General features: G+C 36.9%; 1 protein-coding gene across 5 annotated transcripts in view; it reads right to left on the bottom strand.

Annotated features, from left to right (window-relative positions):
- Nucleotides 1-24,457, bottom strand: part of LRBA (LPS responsive beige-like anchor protein) — a 741,906-nt gene that overhangs the window by 624,897 nt on the left and 92,552 nt on the right. For all 5 annotated transcript variants that reach the window (XM_028125276.1, XM_028125281.1, XM_028125278.1 and 2 more), the window contains exons 3-8: nt 21,212-21,443; nt 20,903-21,003; nt 14,691-14,786; nt 1,399-1,520; nt 1,187-1,313; nt 415-534 (exon numbers count right to left, since the gene is read on the bottom strand). In XM_028125276.1, the coding sequence (XP_027981077.1) occupies nt 415-534; nt 1,187-1,313; nt 1,399-1,520; nt 14,691-14,786; nt 20,903-21,003; nt 21,212-21,443 (798 nt within the window). The remainder of the gene's footprint in view (nt 1-414; nt 535-1,186; nt 1,314-1,398; nt 1,521-14,690; nt 14,787-20,902; nt 21,004-21,211; nt 21,444-24,457) is intronic.

Here is a 24,457-nt window from a genome sequence, read left to right as displayed (position 1 = left end):
TGGATCTCTTTTTCAATCCTGAAAACATTATTAGATAACAGTCATCAAAAGCAGCTATGAATTATTTGCAAAATTTATAAGCATGTATCATCTAATTCATTCATAAAAATGATCAGAATTCTGCCATAGAGCTCCCAACTTTAATTTGATAAATGAACCAATGATACATTTTCAATATATACCCATTGTTACCTATAAAGCTTCATCTCTACCCTATCTAGAATAATTTTATAATGACTGAGTAATATGTGCACATGAACACAGTTCTACTCTATAAATATATTAACATGCTAGCCAAAATATCATTATAAAACTCTGCCATTGTGGTATTCTAAAATTGATACCCAATGTATAATATATTTTTCTTATTTTAAAAGTTCATGCTTTTAAAATAATTTTTTTCAAATTACTTACATCACTGGTGTTGACAAACCATGTTATCTCTCCATAGGAAGCTAGCTCACCATTCACGTAACAACGAAGCTCACTGTTCTTCCATCGGTTATAAATGTGCACTATAGTTACCATATACCACTGAATAAGTAAAAAGTTTGAAGAAAAAAAAAATTCTTGCAATAAACTCAACCACATTGATAATAACAAGTAAAACTTAAATTATAAATTACAATTAAATCTAAAAATAAGACTACCTTTATTAAATTCAATATTCAACCTCTGGAACAGTATTTAATCAAGGGAACTCTCAATAGGTAAGAACTTATTGTGAAATTATCTTTCCAACTTTTTATTGTGAAAATTTTCAAATATATCCCAAAAAAATTAGAAGTTCAGTACAAATACCCTCTTTTCCACCATTCTAGATAGCACAATTGCCAACATTTTGCCACATTTGTTTTATCTACTTATTTATATATACATACACCATTCATTAATCTCTAAATTTTAAGGCACATACTACTACTACTACTACTACTACTACTAAAGTAATAGTATTTGATATTTTGATATTTTCCCCTTGTACTTCTTTTAAATTCTATGAATAACAAAATATCATGCTTTTTATTATCCAAATCAGGAAGGTTAACAATTGTCCAGTGATTTATACTTCATTTTCTGAAACAGAATAAACAGAGTTGTGATCTATCACATGTTATATCATTAATATTAAAACAAAGCACTTTGAAGGCTAGCATAGCTTGTTAATTTAACTAATAAGAACACATACCTTTTGTGGTTTAAAATCAAACTTCACACAGTGTTGAAAGCCTTTTCCTTTTGACTTTATTGATGTTATAATCAAACAGCCCCCAACAAAGTGAGCAGAATAACCAAGACCTTTGCTCGTTCTGAAACTACAAAGAATAATTTTCATTTTACCTCTAGATATTCTCTCACTTTCAAAGTAAGATAATAACACTAACTTACAAAAATACATACCAATATAAATATGGTTTATCCTTATCCACATTGATGTTATTTACAGGATCCATTCTTAGCCAGGTATGAAATGTGAAACCATTCTGGTATGGCCATTTGGCTATAGGAGGTAATGCAATGGCCTAAAGGAAAATACTCTGAGTTATTGATTCACATGAAAAACTTTAATACTGAAATCAAGAAAATGAGACTTTACAATACTGTATATATTTCTACTACATGTTATTCTATACCATGATTATATCTAAGTGTCTTTATCCAAAACACTTTTCCTAACTTCTATATTTTCCAAAATACACAGTAATATTACTTTAATTAAATGATAAAAACATTCCATGTGACCTGCTGGATACACAAATCTTATTTGCTTCATTTCTTACAATGAAAAAAGATGCAAAAGTATTCCAATTAAAAGAGATAGGTAGTAATATCAAATTTGGAAATTTGTTGCTCAAATGATAAGGTATTAGAATAGAGAAAGATGGAAAGAATTAGTTTCAAATCACTACGTAAATGACTGGAAAGAATTAGTTTCAAATCACTATATAAATGACTTCACTACCTGGTTTAAAATCTTATTGAAAAGAACATTTTATTTAAAGTTACAAATTTTTAAAATCAAATTTTACGGCCTCGAGCTGTTAGCTAGGGGTCCCCTGTGCCTCGCTATACTGTCATCTCTTTTTCTCAGTTCCTTCGCCACCCCAGGTCCCCGACTCTCTGAGGTCGACAAGTGGCACCTGAACAGGGACCTGAAGCCCCTGTCGAGGAGTGATCGGCCAGCGACAGGAACCCTACAGAAGGTAATAGATCCAGTCGAGCAATCTGGATACCTCTTCGGAAAGTCCGGCCCAGGACTGGTGATAAAGACAACAAAAGAGGTCTCTCAGCCGCTGCAGGGATTGACTACCCAACCCCGTGTCTGAGAGATGGCAACACTCTCCTTGAAGAGGCCTCGAAAATGAAAATTGCCACCACCAACTTGGGGGCAACTGAAGACCCTCACTCAGAGGGCGGAGCGAGTCCTAGAAACAACCAGATCTACCAAAACCCCTGAACATTTGTTCCTGGCTATGTTAGCGGTGGCGACATGAGCCTCTGCACAGTACGGATTCCATCCTTCTTCTCCAGGCCCATATGGGGGTATGGATCCCAGATACTGTACCCTCAAAAAAACAAATGAGTGCCCAAAATCTCCATCACAGAGTACTTACGACAGTGGCTAATTTGAAAAAAGAAAGGGGGAAACAGAACGCCACAAGAACCACTGGTCATGTTCACTCAGACTCCGAGATCTCTGAGAAAACTCGAGATTGCAGGGTTAAAAAAATAACCCGCAAGGATCAGAGTGAAATGCCCTTGGAATGTGTGTGGTCAGTTCTAAAGTACGCAGCAGCAGATGTTTTGTAGATAGGAAGCCAGCTGTAAACAGCACGCTGTGCACTCCCCTCTTTGTTCCCTTGTCCTGTAAACAGCACACTGGGCACGCCCCTCTGTTCCTTTATTCTGTTTTAAAGATTCTTACATGCTTGACTAATCCTGTATACCTGGAGGAATGTGCCTTACTACGCCCCTGCTGTAAATCATTATAGATCTATATCGCTGTAGAAGGTATATAAGAGTATGGAAAAATAAACCTCGGCACCTGGGGCTGTTAGCTTGGGGTCTCCTCTGCCTTGCTAAAAAATAAAAATAAAAATAAAAATAAATAAATAAATAAAATTTTACTTAAAAGTACATAAGGACCCAGAATAGCAAAAAACCAAAGTTGGATACTCATACTATCAAATTAAAAAACCTTACCACACGAAGTTACTATTATAAAGACTGTGTGGTACTGGCATAAAAACAGAAATATAGGTCAATGAACTACAACTGAAAGCCCAAAAAGAAACCCTTATATTTGCGTTCAACCGATTTTCAACAAGAATGTCAAGACAATTCAATCAGGAAATAATAGTTTTTTTCAACAAATGTGTTGGGATAACTGGTTATCTACAAGCAAAAATATGAAGTTGACTACATTCTTACATATTTTACAAAAATAAATCATAGATCTAAATGTAAAAGTTAAAACTATAAAACTCTTGTAAGAAAAAATAGGGGTAAATCTTTGTGACCCTGGGTTAAGTAAATCCTTGTTAATTAGGCCACCAAAAGTGCAAGCAAACAAAGAAAAAGTATATCAACTGGACTTCATTAAAATTAAAAAAGGTTTGTGCTTTAAAAATATCATCAAAAAATTTAAAAGACAAGCCAAAAGAATGAAAGAAAATATCTGCAAATCATACATCTGATAAGGAACTTGTACCCAGAATACATAAAGAACTCTTACAACTCAATAGCAAAAAGACAGACAAAATTTTAAAAAGGGACAAAAGATATGAATAGCCACGTCTCCAAAGAAGATATGCCAATGACCAATTCGGACATGAAAAGATGCTCAATATCATTAGTCACTAAGGAAATGCACATCAAAACCATGGTAGGATACTACCCGACACCTCTAAGATGGCTATAATCAAAATGACGGACATTAACAAGTGTTGGCAAGCATATAAAGAAATTGGAACCCTCATAAATTGCAGGTGGGACTGTAATATGATACAGTCACTTTGGAAAACAATCTGGAAATTCCTCAAATGTTTAAACATAGATGTTCAATATAACCCAGGAATTCTACTCCTAGGTACATACACAAAAAAAATTAAATGAAAACATGCCCACACAGAAACCCGTATGCAAAAGCCCAAAGCAGTATTATTCATAATAGTAAAAAAGTAGAATCAGCTCAAATATCCACTAATTAATGACTGATTAAACAAAAGGTGGATATCTCACATTAGAATATTAGTAAGCCATAAAAAGGAATGAAGCAGGGGCACCTGCGTGGCTCAGTCATTAAGCATCTGCCTTGGGCTCAGGTCATGATTCCAGGGTCCTGGGATTGAGCCCTGCACTGGGCTCCCTGCTCTACAGGAAGCCTGCTTCTCCCTCCCCAATCCCCCCCTGCTGTGTTCCCTCTCTCACTATGTCTCGCTCTGCCAAATAAATAAATAAAATCTGTAAAGAAAAAAAAAAAAAAGGAATGAAGCAGTAATTCATGCTACAACATGGGCCTTGAAAATAGTATGCTAAATGAAAAAAGACAATCACAACAGGCCAGATATTGTATGACCCCATTTGTATGAGCTGTCCAGAATAGAGAAATCCACAAAAAAGTAGAGTAGTGGTTGCTTAGGCCTGAGAGTCTGAAGAGGAAATGGGCTAAAGAGAACAGGGTTTCTTTTGGAGAAGAGGAAAAATGTTCTAAATTTGATTGTGATGGGTGGCTGCACAACTCTAAACACCATAAAACATTCAAGTGTACATTGTACAAATGAATGGTATCACATGTGGATAATAAAGCTGTTAAAAAAGATCAGACTACACAAGTTTTTAAACCGTTATAATTTACATATGCACTTATCTACATATACCGTATATATTCTTTTACATGTATAAGATACCCATAAAACATGAAAAATATCATAGAGCCAAACTTATGCAATACTACTACTGACACTTCAAGAGACCGATTTAAAAGAAATGTTGCATTAAGAAAAAAACAGTAGAGGGTGCCTGGCTGGTTCAGTCAGTGGAGCATGTGACTCCTGACCTCAGGATTGTGAATTCAACCCCCAAGTTGGGCATAGAGCTTACTTCAAAAAAATAAAACAACAGAATACATATTCAATGTGTATATATGTTTTCTCTCACTAAAAAATGAGAATACAAAATGCTAAAGCTGGGGTGCCTGAGTGGCTCAGTCAGTTAAGCATCTGACTCTTGATTTCAGCTCAGGTCATGATCTCAGGGTTGTGAGATCAAGAACCACACTGGGCTCCACGCTGGGTGTGGAGCCTACTTAAGATTCTCTCCCAGGGCGCCTGGGTGGCTCAGTGGGTTAAAGCGTCTGCCTTCGGCTCAGGTCATGATCCCAGGACCCTGGGATCGAGCCCCCATCAGGCTCCCTGCTCAGAGGGGAGCCTGCTTCTCCTGCTCCCTCTACTGCTCTCCCTGCTCAGTTTCTCTCTCTCTCTCAAATAAATAAATAAAATCTTTAAAAATAAAAAATATTCTCTCTCCCTCTCCCCCTCCCCATAGCTCATACATATGCGCTTTCTCTAAAAAAAAAGAAAAAACGCAAAATTTTATAAAAATAATTTATCCATACTTTTTTTTTAAGATTTTATTTATTTATTTGACAGAGAGAGAGATAGTGAGAGCAGGAACACAAGCAGAAGGAGTGGGAGAAGGAGTAGCAGGCTTCCTGCCGAGCAGGGAGCCCGATGTGGGGCTCAATCCCACGAACCTGGGATCATGACCCGAGCCGAAGGCAGACACTTAACGACTGAGTCACCCAGGCGACCCTATCCATGAATACTTTAATTTCCCTTTAAAAGCTATAGCTAAGAAAAGAAGTGAGTCACTGACTATATTTAAAACACCTATTCTCTAAAAGTTCCAAAAGCTGTTTAGCTGAACTATCCCACTTCCAAGATAAATGCAAGTAAGTGGAATAGACACATTATGATCTCAGAGAATTATAAACATATACAATTATAATATGCAAGGAAGAGAGAGATTACAGAAGAGTAGGAGGACCCTAGGCTCGTCTCACCCCAGAAACACAGGTAGATAACTATCAAATCATTCTAAATACCCCAGAAATCAACCTGAAGACTGACAGAACAAACTCCACAACTAAAGGGAGAGAAGAGGCCACAACGAGGAAGGTAGGAAATGTGGAGATGTGGTTTAGCGGAGATCACGGGTGCCACAGAGAGGAAGGAACCATGGTCGCAGAGAAATGCAAGAGAGAGAAGAGCACACAGGGGAACACAGAAAAACATTTCCCCCAAAGACACACGCTAGAAAAATGAGAGGGGCTGATTTTCTTGAGTTCCTGGAACCAGCAGTACTTGAAAACTGGAGTTTTAAAGGCCAATGGGCTTGGCTGGGATAGAGCCCTAAGGGTGCTGCCCTACCCCTAGAGAGAAGGCAGGCAAACAACCCAGGGGGCAAACAGCATGGACAAAATGATCTGAGGAGTACCTGGGGCACACTGGGGGGAGATCAGTGGAGTGTGTCCCTGAGAAGTGGGTATTCAAGGAGATACCTCTCCGGAAAAAAGGAGCCGGCTGGCACCATTTCCCTTCCCCACCTCTCAGCATACACACAGAGCCACCTGCAGAAAGGAGCTCAGCCCCAACAATGGCTGCCTGACTTGCTTATAGCAAATCCCACACCCCTGCACTCTGGCACAACCGCCCTTCTCAGTCAAGCTTGCCTCAGTCCTAGCATGGTGAGACCCTCCCCCCAGCAAACCAGTGCAGGTTCCTGCCCACAACACATCCCCAAAGCGTGAAGCTTTGAAAGTCAGCAGACTTGCTGGGATAGAGCCCAGAGAGCAGTGCACTGCTCCTGAACAGAAGGCAGGCCAACAACCTGGAGGTGGACAGTGTGAAGACAGCAATCTGAAAAAAACCCTAAGACATACAGCAGGAAGACTATTCACTCTTCTCTCAGTGCTTCCCTGATAGTGTGCACCGATATGCCTCTGCAGGAACAAAAGAGGTGGATGGTGCCATTTCCCTCCCCCCACCCCTTGACATAAACACACAGCCACCTGAGGGAAGCAGCACGGATACTAGCTGCCTAACCTGCTTCACCAAGTCCACACCCTTGGCTCTTGATGGTATTGCCCTTCTCAGTCAAGCTTGCCTCAGTTACAGCAGGGCAGGCCACTTCCCCAAAAGAACAGCAAAAAACCCTGTCCACGCCGTGTCTCCCGACCAGAGAATTCTGCAGGGCTCCCAGTTCTAGTGGAAGTAGTATCAGGTCTCATTTAACAAGCAGACCAGACCACACCTACTTAAAACTTGCAACACTCTGACCAAGGACCAAACACTACCACTTCAGGCAAGGAGAGTCTCTGCAAATGACTGGCCTAAAGGATAGAGCAGTCAAAACACAACAGCAAAGTGCACACAGCACACACCAGAAACACTCCCTGAAGCACCAGGCCCTGGACACTAAAGGACTTCTTCTTCATAAAGCCATTAGTCTCAGGAGCGGGAAACATAACAGGCTTTTCTAACACATATAAGAAGGCAGAGACTTAGATAAAATGCGAAGACTGAGACATTCATCATAAATGAAAGTACAAGATAAGGTCCTAGACAGAGATCTAAGGGAAACAGATATAAGTAATGTGTCTCATGGAAAATTTAAAATAACAATCATAAGGATACTTGCTGGACTTGAGAAAAGAATGGAAGACTTCAGGGAGATAATTAATGCAGAGATAAAAGAGTTAAAAAAGGGGGGCACCTGGGTGGCTCAGTTGTTACGTGTCTGCCTTTGGCTCAGGTCATAATCCCAGGGTTCTGGGGGCAAGCCCCGCATCAGGCTCCCTGCTCAGCGGGAAGCCTGCTTCTCCCTCACCCACTCCCCCCCATTGTGCTCCTTCTCTCGCTGTCTCTCTCTCTCTGTCAAATAAATAAATAAGACCTTTCAAAAAAAGTTAAAAAACAGAATGAAAAATGCAACAATTGAAATTGGAAACAGGCTTGATGCAATGAACACAAGGCTGGAAGAAGCAGAAGAATGAGTAAGTGATACAGAAGACAAAATAATGGAAAATAATGAAGCTACACCAAAGAGAGAAAGAATAATTATGGAACATTAGATTTACAGAACTCAGTGACTCTACCAAACATAATAACATTTGTATTATAGGAGTCCCAAAAGAAGAAGAAGAGAGAGAAAAGGGGACAGAAAATTTATTAGAGGAAATCATAGCTGAAAAATTCCCTAATATGGGGAAGGAAAGAGACATCCATATCCAGAAGGCATAGAGAACTCCCAATAAAATCAACAGAAGAAGGGCAACACTAAGACATATTATAATTAATTTTGCAAAATATAGTGATAAAGAAAAGCAGCAACACAAAAGAAGTCCTTTACTTATAAGGGAAAACCCATAAAGCTAGCTGCAGATTTCTTAACAAATTTGGCAAGCCAGAAAGGAGTGGCATGATACATTCAAAGTACTGAATGGGAAAAAGCTGCAACCAAAAATACTCTACCCAGCAAGGCTATCATTCAGAATACAAGGAGAGATAAAGAGTTTCCCCACACAAACAAAAACTAAAGGAGTCTGTGACCACTAAAGCAGCCCCGCAAAAAACATTAAAGGGAACTCTTTAAGTGGAAAGGAAAAACCAAAAGTGACAAAGACAAGAAAGGGAACAGAGAAAATCTCCAGAAACAATGACAAAACAAGTAGTAAAATGGCACTAAATACATATCTATCAAAAATTACTTTGAATATAAATGAAATAAACACTTAGGGTATCAGGGGGCGCATGTGGGTGGCTCAGTCAGCTAAGCATCTGACACTTGATTTCAGCTCAGGTCATGATCTCAGGATTGTGAGATTGAGCCCTGTGTCGAGCTCCATGTTGGACATGGAGCCTGCGTGGGATTCTCTCCCTCCCTCTCCCTCTACCCCTCCCTGCTTGTGCTCTCTCTCTAAAAATAATAATAATAATAAATAAAAAACTAAAAAGACATAGGGTGTCAGAATGGATAAAAAAACAAAAACCATCTATGGAAGGAAAAAAAAAGAAAACGAGGGAAGCAAATGCTAAGAGACTCTTAATGATAGAGAACAAACTGAGGGCTGATGGAGGGAGGTGGGTGGGGGATAGGCTAAACGGATGATGGGTATTATGGAGGGCACTTGTTAGGATGAGCACTGGGTATTATATGTAAGTGATGAATCACAAAATTCTACTCCTGAAACCAATATTACACTATGTGTTAACTAACTAGAATTTATATAAAAATTTGGAAAGAAAAAAAATTAAAAATCAAGACCCATCTATACACTGCCTACAAGAGACTCATTTTAGACCTAAAAACACCTGCAGAATGAAAGTGAGAGGATGTAGAAACATTTATCATGCAAATAGACATCAAAAGATGCCAGAGTAGCAATACTTACATCAGACAAACTAGACTTTAAGCCAAAGACTATAACAAGAGATGAAGAAGGGCGTTATATCATAATAAAGGGGACAATCCAACAAGATCTAACAATTGTAAATACTTATGCACCCAACATGCGATCACCCAAATACATAAAACAATTAATAACAAACATAAAGAAACTAACTGATAATAATACAATAAGAGTCGGAAACTTTAACACCCTTCTTACATCAATCGAGAGATCACCTAAAGAAACAATGGCTTTGCATGGCACACTAGACCAGATGGACTTAACACATACATTCATCATTCCATCAACATTCCATCCTAAACCAGAATACACATTCTTTTCAAGTGCACATGGGACTCTCTCCAGAATACATCACATACTAGGTCACAAATCAGGCCTCAACAAGTACAAAAAGACTGAGATCATACCATGCATATTTTCTGACCACAATGCTATAAAACTTAAAGTCAACCACAAGAAAAAATGTGGAAAGACCACAAATACATGGAGGTTAAAAAACATGCTATTGGGGTGCCTGGGTGGCTCAGTCTTTGAGCATCTGCCTTCAGCTCGGGTCATAATCCCAGGGTCCTGGGATTGAGCCCCACATTGGGCTCCCTGCTCCGCGGGAAGCCTGCTTCTCCCTCTCCCACTCCCCCTGCTTGTGTTCCCTCTCTAGCTGTCTCTGTCAGATAAATAAAATAAAATCTTTAAAAATAAAAATAAAAAAAAAAGAAAGAAAAAAACATGCGACTAAACAATGAATGGGTCAACCAGGAAACCAAAGAAGAAACAAAAATTGGTCCTAAGAGGAAAGTATATAGCAATACAGGCCTACCTTAATAAGCAAGAAAAATACAAATAAACAACCTGAACTTACCCCCAAAGAAGCTAGAAAAAGAACAACATATGAAGCCAAAAGCCAGGAAAAGAAAGGAAATAATACAGAATAGAGCAGAAATAAATGATATAGAAACTAAAAAACAACAGATCAATGAAAACATGAGCTGGTTCTTTGAAAATATTAATAAAATTGATAAACCCCTAGCCAGACTTATCAAATAGAAAAGAGAAAGGACCCTAATAAATAAATTCACAAATGAGAGAGGAGAAATACCAACCAACACCACAAAACAGAATAAGAGAATATTATGAAAAACTATGTGCCAACAAATTAGAAAACCATAAACTACCAAAACTGAAACAGGAAGAAATACAAAACTAGAGCAGACTGATAACCAGCAGAGATATTGAATCAGGAATAAAAAAATCTCCCAAAAAAACAAAAGTTCAGGGCCAGATGAATTCACAGGTGAATTTTACCAAACATTTAAAGAAGAGTTAATACCTATTCTTCTCAAACTATCCCAAAAAATAGAATGGAAGGAAAACTTGCAAATTCATTTTATAAGGCCAACATTACCCTGATACCAAAACCAGATAAAGACTTGACTAAAAAAGAGAACTACAGGCCAATATCCCTGATGAACATGGATGCAAAAATTCTTAATAAAATACTAGCAAACTGAAACCAACAGTACATTAAAAGAATCGTTCACCACAATCGAGCAGGATTTACTCCTGGGCTGCAAGGGTGGTTCAATATTCACAAATCAATCAAAAGGATACACATTAATAAAAGAAAGAATAAGAACCATATGATCCTGGGGCACCTGGATGGCTCAATCAGTTAAGCACTGGACTCTTGATTTCAGCTCAGGTCATGATCTCAGGGTTGTGAGATCAAGCCCCATGTCAGGCTCCACGTGCAGTGGGGAGTCTGCTTGAGATTCCCTCTCTCCCACTCCCTCTGCCACTCCTCCCCCCCATCTCTCTCTCTCTCAAATAAATAAATCTCTTAAAAAAAAAAGAACCATATGATCCTTTCAATGGATGCAGAAAAAGCATTTGACAAAGTACAACATCCTTTCATGGCAAAAACACTCAACAAAGCAAGGTTAGAGGGAACATATGTCAACATAATGAAAGCCATATATGAAAACCCACAGCTAATATCATCCTCGATGGGCCAAAATTGAAAGCTTTTCCTCTACAGTCAGAAACAAGACAGGGATGTGCACTCTCACCTCTGTTATTTAGCACAGAAATAGAATTCCTAGCCACAGCAATCAGACAACACAAAAAAATAAAAGCATCCAAATAGGAAAGGAAAAAGTCAAACTTCCACTATTTGCAGATTACATGATACTCTATACAGAAAACCCAAAAGATTCCACCAAAAATTACCAAAAGTGATAAACAAATTCAGTAAGGTCACGGGATACAAAATCAATGTACAGAAATATGTTGCGTTTCTATACACCAATAATGAAGCTGCAGAAAGAGAAACTAAGGAATCAAACCCATTTACAAATGCACCAAAAACAGTAAGATACCTAGGAATAAACTTAGCCGAAGGTGTAAAAGATCTATACTCTGAAAATTATCAAACACTGATGAAAGACACTGAAGATCACACAAAGAAATGGAAAAACATTCCATGCTTATGGATTGGAAGAACAAATATTGTACAGATGTCTATACTACCCAAAGCAATCTAAAGATTTAATCTAATCCCCATCAAAAAACCAACTGCATTTTTCACAGAGCTAGAACAAGGAAGCCTAAAATTTGTATGGAACCACAAAAGACCCTAAATAGTCAAACCAACCTTGAAAAGAAAAAGCTGGGAGCATCACAATTCCGGACTTCAAGTTATATTACAAAGCTGTGGTGATCAAAACAGCATATCTGTTTTGGCACTGACACAAAAATACACACATAGATCAATGGAACAGAAAAGAAAACCCAGAAATGAACCCACAGCTATATGGTCAATTAATCTTCCACAAAGCAGGAAAGATTATCCAATGGAATAAAGACAGTCTCTTCAACAAATGGTGTTGGGAAAACTGGAGAGCAGCATACAAAAAAATGAAACTGGACCAATTTCTTACACCATACACAAAAACAAATTCAAAACGGATGAAAGACCTAAATGTGAGATAAGAAACCATTAAAATCCTAGAAAGAACACAGGCAGTAACCTCTCTGACATCAGCCTTAGCAACTTTTTTCTAGATATGTCTCCTGAGGCAAGGAAAACAAAAGCAAAAATAAACCACTGGTACTACATCAAAATAAAAAGCATCCGCACAGCGAAGGAAATTATCAACAAAACTAAAAGGCAACCTTTGGAATGGGAGGAGGTATTTACAAATGACATATCTGACACAAGGTTAGTATCCAAAATATATAAGGAACTTATAAAACTCTGTGTCCAAAAAACAACCCAATTAAAAAATGGGCAGAAGGCATGAATAGGCGTTTTCCCAAAGAAGACATACAGATAGCCAAAAGACACATGAAAAAATGCTCAATATCATGCATCTTCAGGGAAATGCAGATCAAAACTATAATGAAATATCACCTCACACCTTCAGAATGGCTAAAATCAACAACACGGAAAGAACAAGTGTTGGCAAGGATGTGGAGAAAGGGGAACCCTCTTGAACTGTTGGTGGGAATGCAAACTGGTGCGGTCGTTCTGGAAAACAGTATGGAAGTTCCTCAAAAAGTTAAAAATAAAACTACCTTACAATCCAGCAATTGCACTACTAGGTATTTACACAAAGAATACAAAAATACTAATTCGAAGGGATACGTGTGCCCTGATGTTCATAGGAGAATTATCTACAATAGCCAAATTATGAAAAGATCTCAAATGTCCATCCATTGATGAATGGATAAAGAAGATGTGGTGTACACACACACACACACACACACACACAAACACACACACACACAATGGAATAGTAAGTCATCAAAAAGAATGAAATCTTGCCATTTGCAACGCCATGGATGGAGCTACAGAGTATCATGCTAAGCTTATAAATAAGTCCGAGAAAAACAAATACCATATGATTTCATGCATTTGGGGAATATAAGAATCCGAACAAATGATCATAGGGGAAAAAAAGAGACAGGCAGACGGAGAAATGAACTCTTCACTATACAGAACAAACTGATGGTTACCAAAGGGGAGGAGGGGAGGAGGATGTGTTAAATAGGTGATGGGAATTAAGGAGTACACTTGTCATGATGAGCACCAGGTGATGTATGGAATTGCTGAACCACTAAATTGTACACCTGAAACTAACATTACACTGTATGTTAACTAACTGGAACTTAAACTAAAAGAAAAACAAAGTTAACATGAAATAATCATAATAGGCATTTCAAAAAAGTTAACCTCATAAGACTGCTTCTTATATTAAAGGCAAATTATAGGCTCAATGTCAAGAGAATAAAGTTTTTCTGGAAAGCTTCAAATCTAAAATGCTTAGTAAGGAAAAACTATAGAGGAAAAACAATACAAGCAATAAACTTTCCAAAGAAAGCTGTGTATTGTGTATAAAATATTCAAATATTACAAATGTCCTTTTAAAACACTCTTTTCTTTCTGCAGATATTACCTGACTACTACATAGGGCCTAACAAGCAAATAAGATATTATGAGAAACTAAGTAAAAATAACAAAAAATAATCTCAGAAGAACAGGCTGAAATATCTCCAAAAAAATTTTTGCTAGTAAGAAGCAGACGAATGTAATATGAAGAGGTAAAAAAGCTTCCATAAATAACATATACACATTATACAATGCACTCCTATAACATTTTGAAACACTACAGATATTACTATCAATGTCTTATTTCAACTATATTAAACTGATTAACAGCTTATAAGAATGCTGAAACTAAAAAAAGAGAGAGAGAAAGAATGCTGAAACATATAATTTGGAAACTCCCAAATCAGGAGAACTTGCTGGAAAGTTTTAAAGAATTATTCTCATTCTATTCACCAGGTGAAAAAGAAACACCCTTTGGAGAAATACAAGGCTGAAGAAAGATATTCAGTAAGATAGAAAGTGAAAGTGTCACACATAAATATCTATTGGAGAATGCAGAGATAAATTCTAAAGACAACATGTTCAAAAGAACTAGGTTCTTATTCCATTGTTGCCCCAAGCTATAAATGGGCAGCTTTCTTAACTTCTTTGAGCCTGTATTTCTTCACCTCTAAAACAGGAAAAAGTAACACAAATAACTGCTGTAAGGAATAAGTTAAGTTGTGCAAGAAAGTTTCTACCTAACAATGAACCTGTCAGGGTTGTTTACATGGCCGTACTTTCTGGAAGCCAAGGAAAAAACTCCAAGTGATTTCCTCATTAAAATTTACTTACTGCAGCACTCTTTCCTGGAAAGTTGAAAAAGGCATCAGGACCATACTTCTGAGGCATATGCTTTAACACAGACAGCAACTTCCCAGCATGTGGAGGCTATGAAAATAATCAACAACTCATTAAACACACTATTCACCATAAAACAAAAATACTTATTTTTAATATACCCATACTTTAATATACCCAAGAATAACCAAAAATGCTATTAGCTAAAAGCATATTATTTTCACAAATAATGCTTACTATATTACACAGACCGCTTTCAAAGAAACAATAAAAATATTTTAACCTTAAAACCATCCAAGAGGTGGTACTGTGAGACAGAGGAACGTGTCCAAGGTCACACAAGTAGCAAATGGCAAGGCTGGGATCAGAACTCAGTCTGACTTGAGAGTCCATACTTTTAACCACTACACTTTTACCTTTCTATTATGCTATCTCTCAGGTGGCTTCCCACTGCCTTTAAAATTAAGACCAAAAGCCTTAACACAGCCCACAAGATACTCAATCTACCTCACTAGCTTCATTCTGCATTTCCATCTTCCCCTCTCTTTGCACTCCATCCACAAAGCCTCTCTGCCTTCTTCCCACAACAGGGCCTGAGTACAAACTATTCCTTGTGCTTAAAATGTTCTCACTAGGCCTACTTCCCTCCCCTCTTAACTAAATAAATCTTACCCATCTTTTAGTGCTCATCTTAAAGGTCACTTCCTCATAGTAGTCTTCCCTGACCTCTGAGACTGGATCCAATCTCCCTGTCATATTTCATTCCACCATATTACCTTTACTATATAGCATATAAAAAAGTTGTAACATTACATTTATTTAATGCCTCTTTGACCCACAAGTCTCCTCTAATACATGAAACAACAGCTAAAATGAAAAGACTTATTTACAAGGAAAAGTAAAGAACAATCATATATACATTATCATTTTAATCAGTTTATAAGCAAACAGGATATTAGTACAATCTTCTTCATTAAAAGTTGTAAACAGGGTCAAACTACAAGTGAAATCACTGGCTTGCCTTCATCTTATTTGGTATCTGCTCTATTTATTAAATGTCTAAAAGAGTCCAGCAATCTTTTACCTAAATGTTAAGTGGAGAGCTTTATTATCTTTTTTTTAAGATTTTATTTGTCAGCGAGAGAGAGAGAGAGAGAGAGAGAGAAAGAACGCGAGCGCACGCATAAGGAGAGGGAGCAGGAGGCAGAGGGAGAAGCAGGCTCCTCGCTGAGCAGGGAGCCCAATATGGGACTCAATCCCAGGATCCTGACAGCTTTATTCTTAAGTGACCAAGAAATTTTCAATTAGCCACATTGCTCAATTACAAAAGTGCAATAACAAGTAACTACAATCATATTGATTTTTTAAAATAAATTCCAAAATGAAATAACTAAAAATAACTGCAGTAAAAAATAAAAATACAATATTATAGCATTTCCATCTGGAGAACCATTCCACAAATGTCTGAGGTTTTTTTCAGTTTTTCAGGGTTTTTTTTAAGATTTTATTTTTAGGTAATCTCTACACCCAATGTGGGGCTTTAATTCACAACCCTGAGATCAAGAGTTGCATATTCCACCAACTGACCCAGCCAGGCACCCCAAGGCCTTGCTTGTTTTATTAACAGCTCATTGTTTTCTCCCGTTATGCCCTAAACCTATTCTCATTCTACTCCCAGTCACATAAGCAACTGTATAAACATACTTAAATCTTTTTATGTGTTCCTTAAAAAATGTTTTTGTGTGACTGTACTTATAATTTAAATGATGTTGGGTTAGATATGTTTCTTTCTTCCTGCTTCCTGCATCTATTCATATTAACTTTTGCATCGATGCTAACTGCTATATAATAATCTGTTCTATGCATCCAGTACATTTTACCTATCTACTCTAATGATAAGCCCCCATGGTGACAATTCACTGCCACCAAAAATAATGCTTCATTGAACATCTTCATATGTATTTCCTTATGAAACTAAGAATTTCATGGAACATATACTCAGAAGCAAATTACCAAGTCACTGGATATGGGTATAATTTATGTGACTAAGTAGTGGTAGATTACTCGAGGTTGGCTAATGAGTGTTCACTCCAGCCACTAGCATACAGGTTCAAAATAACCATATGGCTGTTTTCTGTAAGTGATAAATCACTAAATTCTACTCCTGACACCAATATTACACTGTATCTTAACTCACTATAATTTAAATGAATATTTGAAAAAAAAATAAAAATGGAAAAAAAGATGGGATATGAAATAGACAAATCAAAATAATGTATGTAACTACAAGGTATGTAATCTAACATTTATGTAACATAACCCTCAGAACTTAGATGCAATCACCAGGCCATGATAATTATAATTATGCTTCAATATCCTAATGTGCCCACCATAGCAAGTGATAGGGAGGAAGACATCAATCCCATCAATTTCATTTAAGCAGAGCCATGTTCCTTTTTGATTTAAAGAATTCTGTTTTGAGCTAGTTTTTTTTTTTTTTAAAGATTTTATTTATTTGACACAGAGAGAGATAGCAAGAGCAGGAATACAAGCAGGGGGAGAGGGAGAGGGAAAAGCAGGCTTTCTGCTGAGCAGGGAGCCCCAGGTGGGGCTCAATCCCAGGACCCTGGGATCATGACCTGAGCCGAAGGCAGATGCTTAACGACTGAGCCACCCAGGTGCCCCTAAGCTAGTTTAAAAGTAGGCTATGGTCTCTCTTGTGCTATCATTACTACCATTAGTGTGAAAACAGTTCTCAAAATATAATTAGTGAATCAAATAATTTTCCGTTTCAACTACTGATACAAAGACTTAACTTGCTGAAACAAAGCAAAGCTGCGAATCAGCTAATAAATATAAATGCTGACCCCACCAAAAAAAAATTAAATAAAATAACTCTATTCCACAATTATATTTGCTATTATCCAACTTTATAATCCTTAATACTAATAGACATAAGGTGACATATCAATATTGTTTTAATTTGAACATCTCTAGTTATTAGTGATTTTGTGTTTATTAGGTTGTGGGGTTTCTATCACTATCAATAAACATTTATCCATATCCTCTGCTATTTTCTCAGAGTTTTCTATATTCACCAACAAAAATGTATTAATTATACATTCACAATAAATACACTGAATAGAAATCAAAACTAAAATGTTTGAAACCAGCATATAGACCGTCCTTGACTTCTGACAGTTCAACTTATGGTTTTACTTCACAATGCTGTGAAAGCTATATGCAGCATTCAGTAGAAATAGTACTTTGAAGTTTGATTTTTTTCCCAGGCTCATGACATGCAATATGCTCTTATGACACTGGGCAGTGGCAGCAAGCCACAGATCCCAGTCAGCCACAAAATCACAAAGGTAAAAAACTGATACACTTACAACCATTCTGTACCCACACTATTCTGTTTTGCACTTTCAATAGAGTATTCCATAAATTACAGAAGATATTCAACACTATACTATAAGACAGGTTTTGTGTTACATGACTTTGCCCAACTGTAGGCTAATATAAGTATTCTGAGCACATTTAAGATAGGTTAGGCTAAGCTATGTTGTTTGGTAGGGTAGGTGTATTAAATGCATTTTCAACTTTTGACATTTTCAATTTACAATGGGTTTATCAGGATGGAACCCCACTGTAAGTTGAAGAAGATCTGTATTTCCTCTTCTTGACATGATACACTAACAGGACCTAGACTTATCAAAGTACCATAGACAACCAGAATACTGGAAAAAATGTATGAAACATACATTCTACATGTTTTTAGACATGGAAGAAGAGGTAGCTCAAGACTGTTATACTTGAGAAAAAGGAAACAAAATGAGCCATGAGATTACCAGACTTTCTACCAGGATGCAATTTCTATCACTGCACAGGAAGAGGGAAACAAAATAGAATTTGAAGGTCTCACTGACTTGATGAGGCAGAAACTGGAATATGGGTGGTCTGAGGTAGATAAAAGCTTCAAGGCAGAGTACTAAAGAGAAAAGAGCTATGCAGACAGGAAGCTCCAGAAATCTGTACTGTCTCCTTGGCTTAATATCAAACTATTAAAAAGAAAAAAATTGTCAAATAAAACCTTTTCCCGGGGGGGCGGGGAATTGTCAAATATCAAACTATTTAAACCTACCATAAAACTGAACAAGATGAGGCCAAGATATTAACACCTATAAGTCAAAGAATTCCCACAACTACTATACAGCCAGAAATTATTTGAGACCCTACTAGGCACTATGTAGAGACCACCGTATTACACTACCTCTTATCCTATACCTGAGACTTAGGGTCATTCACAGAGACCCTAAAAGAATCAGGCCTCGGGCGCCTGGGTGGCTCAGTTGGTTAAGCAACTGCCTTCGGCTCAGGTCATGATCCTGGAGTCCCGGGATCGAGTCCCACATCGGGCTCCCTGCTCAGCAGGGAGTCTGCTTCCCCCTCTGACCCTCTTCCCTCTCATGCTCTCTATCACTCATTCTCTCTCTCTCAAATAAATAAATAAAATCTTTAAAAAAAAAAAAAAAGAATCAGGCCTCAATAAGGAGGCTAAACTAGACCTAGAATAACAGCCAATCTGGACCTGACCAAGAGAAAACTTTTAAACTAGCCTGGAAGGGTAAAGTGATCCACAAATAACTTAATCTGCCTGCAAAAACAGTCTAACAATCTGAAAAGGGATATGACAAAATCCAGCACTCAACAAGGAACAATTCACTATATCTAATATCACTCGATCTAAAATCACTAGCATTAGAAGGAAAATATGACCTGTAAGCAGAAGCAAAATCAGTGAGTAAAAAACTGATCTAGAAAATGACAAAGACGATAGACTTAGTAGATAGTAACATGAAATCAACTATTATTATTATAAATATGCTCAACAGTCCCAAGGATTTAAAGGAAAACATGAACATAATGAGGAAAAATAGAAGATACTAAAAAGAACTAGATTTTTTTTTTAGACATAAAAAAATCTGAAATCTGTAAATTTTAATGGATAGAATCAACACACTGCAGGCAAGCAATTACCTTAAAAATACAGTAACAAAAGCCATCTAAAATGAAGCAGAAAGAGAAAAAGCCAAAAAAAAAAGTGAAAAGATCTGAATGACCTACTAGACATTATCAAGAGAGCTAACATACATGTAATTAGAGTCCCAAAAAAGGAGGGAGGGACAAGAAAATGATATTCGAAGAAATAATGACCAAAATATTTCCAAATTTGCTGAAAATTATATTACATAGATACCAGAACTGTAATAAGAATAAACACAAGGTAAACTACACCAAGAAACAATAAAACTGCCAAAAATCAATAATGAAATCTTTTTTTTTTTTTTAAGTAAGCTCCACGTCCAACATGGGGCTTGAACTCAAGACCCTGAGATCAAGAGTCACATGTCCTACCAACTGAGCCACCCAGGCACCCTCAATGATGAAATCTTAAAAGTAGCCAAAGAACTAAAGTTTGATAAAAAGAAGCTTGAATCTAACCACTTTAACACAATAAACTAGAGTGTACAATTGCAACGCACCAATTTAAATATATTTCAACAGAACTAGATTAAGGATTAGCTGTGGCTAAGCAGTGCTATGAGCAATGATCTCTAAAGGGCACTAAAATAAGCCTAGAAATGCAACAAAAATGGGGAAAATATTTATTAGTATTCCTCTAAGAGGTAAGTAACCAAGTGGTAGGAAGAAACAGTTTGTTAATGCACCTGGAGTTCAAAATAAGTTGACCACTACTGCCATTTATTGAAAAGGACCACTAAGTTGAATCTGTGGAGGGTGGATCCAATTAACTGCACAGCTTGTGTTCACTGAGTGGGTTATTCAAGTTTAAGGGCGACAGCTAAACTACTCAGGTCAACAGAGAATCTAGGTGCTGCTACCTAACACTCTTCCTTCTCTATCCTTACCCTTTTCCTCTAATAAATGTTAAATGTATATTTGAAGACTAAGAGTTTGAAGAAGGGACAAGTTTTAGCCTGCCTGGAACACCCAGTTCTCTTAGTCTGCACCTGTGTCAGGTCATGGCAAAAGTAGCTGTACAGACCTAAACGCTATTTTAATTTATCTCTTCCCTTCAATTTTACATTTACCCCAGTAGAATAATAACAGTTGCTTAAAAGCCACTAATGTGTTTGAGGAGAGGAATACTTTCAAATATCAAAGGGTACTCATTTTTTTACCCATTGTCCTTTATTTCCTTGAAGTTTACTGAAGAACAGCTTTAGTTCTCGAACGGTCAAATTATAGCTAGCCAGCACTCCCAACATGTCAACTAAAAGATCTGGAAACAAAAGAAAACAATAAAACAATCAATTTATATTTCTTCAATGATTAAAATATACTGTGCTTATTTAAGAGTTTGAACACTAAAGTTCCACACACGTTAGATACTCAAATATTTCTGAAATAAATATTATTAAATGAGAAATACAGTATTTAAGAATCAAACTTTATTTCTTCACATCCACTGTACAGAAAAAAAATCATACCTGCTATCATATTGTCAACTTTTTCAATTTTCCCGAGCACTTTCTCAACAAGGCCTACTTCAGCGCAGACTTGAAGATTTCGTATGCTTTTCTTCAGAATCGCTGTAAACATGCTCCAGACTTCTGCTTGGCAAGTAATGTCACATTTTTCTAGTAGGTCCACCATGCAGATGATACTCTCACCTTCTTGGATAATGAAATTCATTTCCAAATCAAACTGCCCTCCTACCAGCTTCCAAAAAGGGGGAAAAAATTAAAAACATTAGTGCTTTCTCGATATAACTAGAGCACACTCCTAACCTTTAGGTTGGCAGTAACTACCCATACATAGTATTCTCTACCCTCTACAACAAAAGGGTCCATAAACACACACACACAGCTCTAAAAAATAAAGATTCTAAAGAAACCTTCAAGTTAAGATGGCACAAAGTCAAGCAAGACTTACAATATAAAAATGGAAATATTTTTCAACAGAAACAAATACAGGATGTCTTTGGTAAATCACTACCTACTGCCCTGATACCAATAAAGATCTCACTTTTAGCTCATTAACGGCTTCTAATTCAGTATTTATGAATTATAAACTCTGTGAACTATCCACAGCAACCTAGAAGTGCTTTGCTGCTTATACAAAATACCAGCTCACAACAGAAATGAAAAGCTAAAAAAATGCTCAGAGTGGACACAGAACTTAAGAGTTTATATTTGCCAAATTCCTAGTTTATTTTACCTACCGATTTTAATACCCTTCCTTCCCTGTCAATAACTAGGATAACTTAAATATAATCATACACCCAAAGAAGTAATCAAGAAAACTTATTTCATTGACACTCTCAAAAAACCCATCCAGAGAAAGATATATTGACCCATCCCCACAATGCCATCTCACCCACAGCATCCTCCCACAGAGGAGAGTTTTTTAAATTTTAACAAATCCCAAGTGTTTAAAGGAACTAAAATAGTTTTAGAATTACCTTTGCAGAGCTATACTTATCAGCTAGATTTCTAAAAGATATCTGTCAGAAATACTACATACATGATTCATCTACACTCTTGTCCTGAATATGTCTTGGTTTTTCACTATGCATTCCTAAACCCAAAAAGTGGTCAAGAATTAGGAGAAAGTGAACTTTACAAAACAAAATCTAACAGCTCATAAAAGAATAACAGACACACACAACCAAATAGTTTACACCAGAAAAGCAGGGAAAGTTCAGAATTAGAAAATCAATTAAAACTCCTTGCAGCCAAGGACTGCTATCTCCCAGGTTCTGCCAAAGATACACACTGGCAAGAGAAAGAAAAAATGGAAAAATGAACAACATGAGGCAGCATCTGCATGTAGGGAGATAGGAATTCCTGGCTAGTGCAGTGATAAAAGCATTTGATTCTTCTGGGAAAGCTCTGGCAGACATTTTAGCGTAAAATTCTTTATATCATCAGGAACATCTAGAGCTGGGTTTCTGCTAAAAGAGCCCCTTGGTGTCATCGGGCCAATTCTCCCAGGTACATGGTCGTGGCTATAAAGTATACATGTTTAGTTCCCTAGTCCACCCAAATATTCTGTTAAATATGTAACAACTTTTTTTATTTGGTTTTGTGAATATTATCTGCTTGTCCCGTCTTTAAGTTTTCATCCTGAAATAATTTCAAACATTCAAAAAGTTGCAAAATAGTGTAGAATTCCTGTATACCCTTTACCCAGCTTCCCCAAATGAGTATATTATATAATCATAATAAAATCATTAAAACCATAAACTTAACATTGATAAATATTACTGACAAATCTATAGATCTTACTCAAATGTTGTCACTTGTCACACTAGAGTCCGTTTTCTGATCCATGATCAGCATCCCTTTGGTCTTCTCCACACTGAGACTGTTGCACAGGCCTTCTTTGACTTTCATGATTTTGATGCTTTTGAAGCCTATTTGCCAGATATTTTATAGACTCTTCCAATATGGACATTTCTTTCAAGTTTAAATTCAGGTTATGCATTTTTAGCAAAAGTATTCCAGAAGTGATGTATGTCCTTAGCATATCATTTCAGTGATACCTAATATAAATATGCCACACTACTGGTAAAGTTAGCTTTGATCACCTGTTTAAGATGGTCATTTTTTTTTTCCATTTTAAAGTTACAATAGGGGTGCCTGGGTGGCTCAGTCAGTTAAGCGTCTGCCTTTGACTCAGGTCATGATCTCAGGGTCTTGAGATCGAGCCCCGCATCAGGCTCTCCACTCAGCAGGGGAGTCTGCTCCTTCCTCTCCTTCTCCCTGCTCATGCTCTCTCTCTCTCTCAAATAAATAAAATCTTTAAATAAAGTTACTATATTTCATATTTAAATCATATATCTGTGGAAAACACCTTAAGACTATGCAAGTAACTTGTTTCTCGTCATACTTTTCACAACAAAATCCAACTCATAAAAGAGTAAGACACAACCAAATAGTTTATTCCAGTTCTATGCATCCATAAATGGATCTTAAGTTTTAAGATCCATTAATGGATCTTACCTGTAACTGTAATTTCTGTGGCATTGCTAAATGGTGGTTTTATATTTCCATCATACTTTATTATTAATTGTAAAAGACATCCTTTAATAATAAAATATATCAATCACACCCGAAAAGCCAGCATCATGCTCGCATAGGAAAATTGGAAATGAGTCTCATGAAAGTCAGACACAAGGTTGGGATGTGACTTTCATCACTATCATTTGATATTATTCTGGAGGCACAGAAGATACATTTAGTCAAAAGGCAGCAACATATAAATACTAGAATGGAGGAATTAAAATTATAATTACTTTGAGATGATGTGATATATATCTGGAAAACCAAGTACTTCAACTGAAAAATTACCACAAATGAGAAAAATATTTGGTATTGGAACTACTGACACAGTTACCAATATAAGTCAATCTACTCTTGCAAAAGCTAGGTAGGTAGGTAGGTAGGTAGACAGACAGACAAACCTCAAAGGAATTGCGTTAAATAGAAGAAGCCACATGCAAACAGCTACCTTACCAACTAGAAATTTATCCTACAGATACATTTAGGTAATGATGTTGGATACAAAAACTTCAATGTAACAAACTTTGAACAGAAAATAAAAGCAACAATCCCCCCAAAAAACATTATCAGGTAATAGTTAATAAAGTCGTATATGACTATATAATGGAATACAATGCAACCAATGAAAAGAATGAGGCAGCTCCATCTGACATGAAAAAAATCTCTAAA

The sequence above is a fragment of the Eumetopias jubatus genome, unplaced genomic scaffold (genome assembly GCF_037043125.1).
Source record: "Eumetopias jubatus isolate StellerSeaLion01/CBP00866 unplaced genomic scaffold, mEumJub1_p1.0 scaffold_2, whole genome shotgun sequence".
NCBI classification, from domain to species: domain Eukaryota; kingdom Metazoa; phylum Chordata; class Mammalia; order Carnivora; family Otariidae; genus Eumetopias; species Eumetopias jubatus.
This window is presented reverse-complemented; position numbering and strand designations above follow the sequence as displayed.